Source organism: Brassica oleracea, chromosome C4 (genome assembly GCF_000695525.1).
Source record: "Brassica oleracea var. oleracea cultivar TO1000 chromosome C4, BOL, whole genome shotgun sequence".
Classification (NCBI taxonomy): Eukaryota; Viridiplantae; Streptophyta; class Magnoliopsida; order Brassicales; family Brassicaceae; genus Brassica; species Brassica oleracea.
Window position 1 is genome coordinate 24894780 of NC_027751.1, and position 4326 is coordinate 24899105.

The window sequence follows — 4326 nt, forward strand, 5'->3', positions numbered from 1 at the left end:
CGGGCTTTGTTTCAATAAATCCCCTTCCTCTCCTATCTACCTCCTGAATAAACCCGGAGGGAGAGAAAAAAAAAACACAAAAATAATAAAAAGGGGACAATATATTAAAAAATGGCAGTTGGAAAAATTGTTATATCTGTGGCATCCATCCTTCTGGTGGTGGGTGTTGCTATAGGAGTTGTCACCTTTGTTCATAAAGGTGGTGATGCAGGTGGCGAAAAGACTCTGAACTCGCATCAGAAAGCAGTTCAGACAATATGTCAGACAACCACAGACCAAGGCTCATGCGCAAAAACTCTTGAACCAGTCAAAAGCGATGATCCAAGCAAGCTTATCAAAGCCTTCATGTTGGCTACAAAAGACGCCATCACAAAATCCTCAAACTTCACGGCTACAACCGAAGAAGGCCTGGGTAAAAACATGAACGAGACTAGCAAAGCCGTTCTTGAGTACTGCAAGAGAGTGTTGACATACGCCCTTGAGGATCTTGAGACCATTGTTGAAGAAATGGGTGAAGATCTTCAGCAGAGCGGAAGTAAGATTGACCAGCTTAAACAATGGTTAACTGGAGTTTTCAATTACCAAACCGATTGTCTTGATGACATTGAAGAAGAGGAATTAAGAAAAATCATGGGTGAAGGAATCTCTAACTCCAAAGTTTTGACCAGTAACGCTATCGATATCTTCCATTCTGTTGTCACCGCTATGTCCCAAATGGGTGTCAAGGTCGATGATATGGGAGGAATTGGAGCTCCTGGGCGTCGTCTTCTTGAAGACATCGACGCAAAGGGACTACCTACATGGCTTTCTGGCAAAGACAGGAAGCTTATGGCTCAGGTGGGACGTGGTGGTGATGATGGTATCGGTGAAGGAGGCGGTGGTGGCGGTAAGATCAAGGCGACTCATGTGGTGGCTAAGGATGGAAGTGGAAACTTTAAGACAATTTCTGAAGCAGTTAACGCTTGCCCGGAGAAAAACCCTGGACGTTGCATTATCCATATCAAGGCTGGTGTCTACAAGGAAATGATGATGGTATCGGTGAAGGAGGCGGTGGTGGCGGTAAGATCAAGGCGACTCATGTGGTGGCTAAGGATGGAAGTGGAAACTTTAAGACAATTTCTGAAGCAGTTAACGCTTGCCCGGAGAAAAACCCTGGACGTTGCATTATCCATATCAAGGCTGGTGTCTACAAGGAAATGGTCAGAATCCCTAAGAAGAAGAACAACATTTTCATGTTTGGTGATGGTGCTACAAAAACCATCATTACTTTTGACAAAAGTGTTGCACTTAGCAAAACCACTACTTCACTCAGTGCCACCGTTCGTAAGTCTCTCATTTAAACTATAACCACTATTATTGATCTAACTATATTCAAAACCAACCTTGAGATTTTGGTTAAAAAAATTTTCATTTGGTTATGCCAGCTAGAACCGATAATTACTATATATTGCATTGCTAAATAATGTTGATATCTAATTATACTTATTTGCATGCATGCAGAGGTTGAATCTGAGGGATTCATGGCGAAATGGATCGGATTCCAGAACACTGCTGGTCCATTAGGACACCAAGCGGTTGCATTCCGTGTGAACGGAGACCGTGCAGTCATATTCAACTGTAGATTTGACGCTTTCCAAGACACACTCTACGTCAACAACGGACGTCAGTTCTACAGGAACATTGTTGTGTCCGGTACAGTCGATTTTATCTTTGGAAAGTCCGCGACCGTGATCCAAAACTCTCTAATCCTCATCCGAAAGGGTAGCCAGGGACAGGCCCATTACGTTACAGCCGACGGTAACGAGAAAGGTGCAGCAGTCAAGATCGGTATCGTTCTTCAGAACTGCCGTATCATGGCTGACAAAGACCTCGAAGCTGAAAAGCTAACCACCAAATCGTACCTAGGACGGCCGTGGAAGAAATTTTCCACCACCGTAATTATTGGAACTGAGATTAGTGATGTGATTAAGCCAGAAGGATGGTCCGAATGGAAAGGAGAAGCTAACCACAAAACCGCTAAATACATTGAGTTCAATAACCGTGGACCAGGAGCTAACACTGCTGCTAGGGTTCCTTGGGCCACGATCGCTAAGTCTGCGGCTGACGTTGAAGGTTTCACCGTCGCTAAATGGTTGACTCCGTTTAACTGGATTCAAGAAGCCAACGTGCCTGTCCAGCTTGGATTGTAAGAAAACAAATAAACAAATATTAACGAATAAAACAGTATGTGATAATGTAAAGAGGTAACGATATACGACCTCGTCTCTGGGGACCAGGGCTCTTTTTGATATTATTATACAATATAGGGGTTCTAGACATTGTGGGATGAAGTTTGTATAAGATTGCTTTTGTTTCACGTGCAAAAAAAAAAAAAAAACTAATGTTGTTTCAGTTGTTTTACCCTTTTTATCATATTTAATGAATTTCTCCTAACCATTTTGTTGTGTGTATATATATCCCTATCCTTTTTCTGTTACAATATGAACTAAATATAATGATTGATAGATAAAACTTCGTAAAAACAAACAAACCAATATATTTATGTACAATTTATGTGTAAACATGTACTAGCTAGTTTTCTTCAAAAAAACATGTACTAGCTAGTTTGATAAAATATAAACCAAATACACATCTAACGCCCGTTGCTATAAATAATGTTTGATGTGTTTCTTTTAATTTTTGTTTGGTTTTCAAATAGATTTCGCTTCTGTTTTTAATTTGGTTTCGATGGGCAGCCATATAATATAACTCTCAGGTGCAATATATCAGAAACTACCGGTTAGCACTGACCAGAGGGGACAACTTATATGTCAGGAGGTGTATCTTACCTCTATTCAACTCCAATACAGGAATCAGAATCAAGACTTCTTCTGGAAGAGGAGGGTACGTTAGAAATGTTCATGTATCAAACGTGAAGCTAGATAATGTGCAGAAAGCTATCAGGTGCACTGGTAAGTATGGTGAACATCATGAGATTTGATCCTAAAGCACGTCCGGCTATATAGAGAGTCACGTTTGAAAATGTTGATGGTGAAGGTATTGGTGTTGCGGGTCTTCTTGAAGGTATAGAATTAGATGAATTTAAGAATCTATGTTCCTTAATGTTGTTAGGAAATATGCGGTCAAATTTTACGGTAAACCAGAATTTATGGGAGCGGGAAAGAAGCACACACACAAAATTGTTAACGGAGTTTGGCCAATGTTGCCTACGTCTCCGGACCTGCTACAGATCTTTTATTATCAACCAGAGAAATTTTACAAGCTCACAACTCACACCCCGATCCCAAATACACTCAGAAATTACTCGTAATTTCTTAAAGAAGATTTTTTGTGAAATTTTTTTTTTTCTTTTTCTTCTTCTCTTCTCTTCTCTTCTCTCGTTCTCTCTCTGTTTTCTTGTTTTGGGATGTCTTTCCTCTTCACCTCAGCTCTCCTTTTATAAGCATGAAGAAGGTGTTTGGTGAGCTCACAATCTTTGACAAAACCAACATCAACAATTTCAACTCACCATCCATGCCGTCACCGTCCATGCCGACCAACACGTAAAACGTGTTTTTTTTACTTACAATCTCCCACTTGAAGACTGATTTCAATCTGTCTTCACACATTGATCGATGTAGCAGGTCTCCCCAGCTTGTTACTCCAACAAGCCAACTGAGGTTGCACACAACCTCAGCTTGTCATACGGCACGACCTTCGTCAACATGTCTGCCGGATTCTTGCTTCCTGGGATCTTCTCAAGCACCAACATTTCATCTTCCAACGCTGATCTGATGAAATGATACCGACGATGTATGTGCTTCGTCTGAGCATGGTAAACCGGATTCTTTGCCAAATCGATGGCACTTTTACTGTCACAGTACAACACACCTTTCCCTTGGTCATGGCCTAGCTCTTCTAGAAAAGACTGTAGCCATATCATCTCTTTTGTTGCCTCCGTTACAGCAACATACTCAGCTTCACAGCTTGATAGAGATACAATTTTCTGCAACTTTGAAACCCAACAAATTGCAGTACCGCCAAAGGTGTAGACATACCCGGTTGTGCTCTTCGTGCTGTCAATGTCACCTCCATTGTCAGCATCAACATATCCCTGCAATCCCGTCTTAGACTTCGTGAAACATAGCGATAAACTTGGATTTCCTTTTAGATATCTAAAAATCCACTTAACGGCTTCCCAATGTTCCTTCCCTGGATTGCTCATAAATCTGCTAACGACTCCCACTGCATGTGCAATGTCTGGCCTTGTACATATCATCGCGTACATCAGGCTTCCTATAGCAGAAGCATATGGAACTTTATCCATACATGCCATCTCGTCTTCCG

The 4326-nt window shown here is 41.4% G+C and overlaps 1 protein-coding gene across 1 annotated transcript; it reads left to right on the plus strand.

Moving 5' to 3' along the window:
* Positions 1-2436, plus strand: LOC106337650 (probable pectinesterase/pectinesterase inhibitor VGDH2). Its single transcript, XM_013776769.1, has 3 exons — positions 1-859; positions 1033-1323; positions 1501-2436. Exons 1-3 carry the CDS (start codon positions 112-114, stop codon positions 2187-2189), a joined length of 1728 nt encoding a protein of 575 aa, XP_013632223.1. The 5' UTR covers positions 1-111; the 3' UTR covers positions 2190-2436.
* Positions 2437-4326: the final 1890 nt, after the last annotated feature.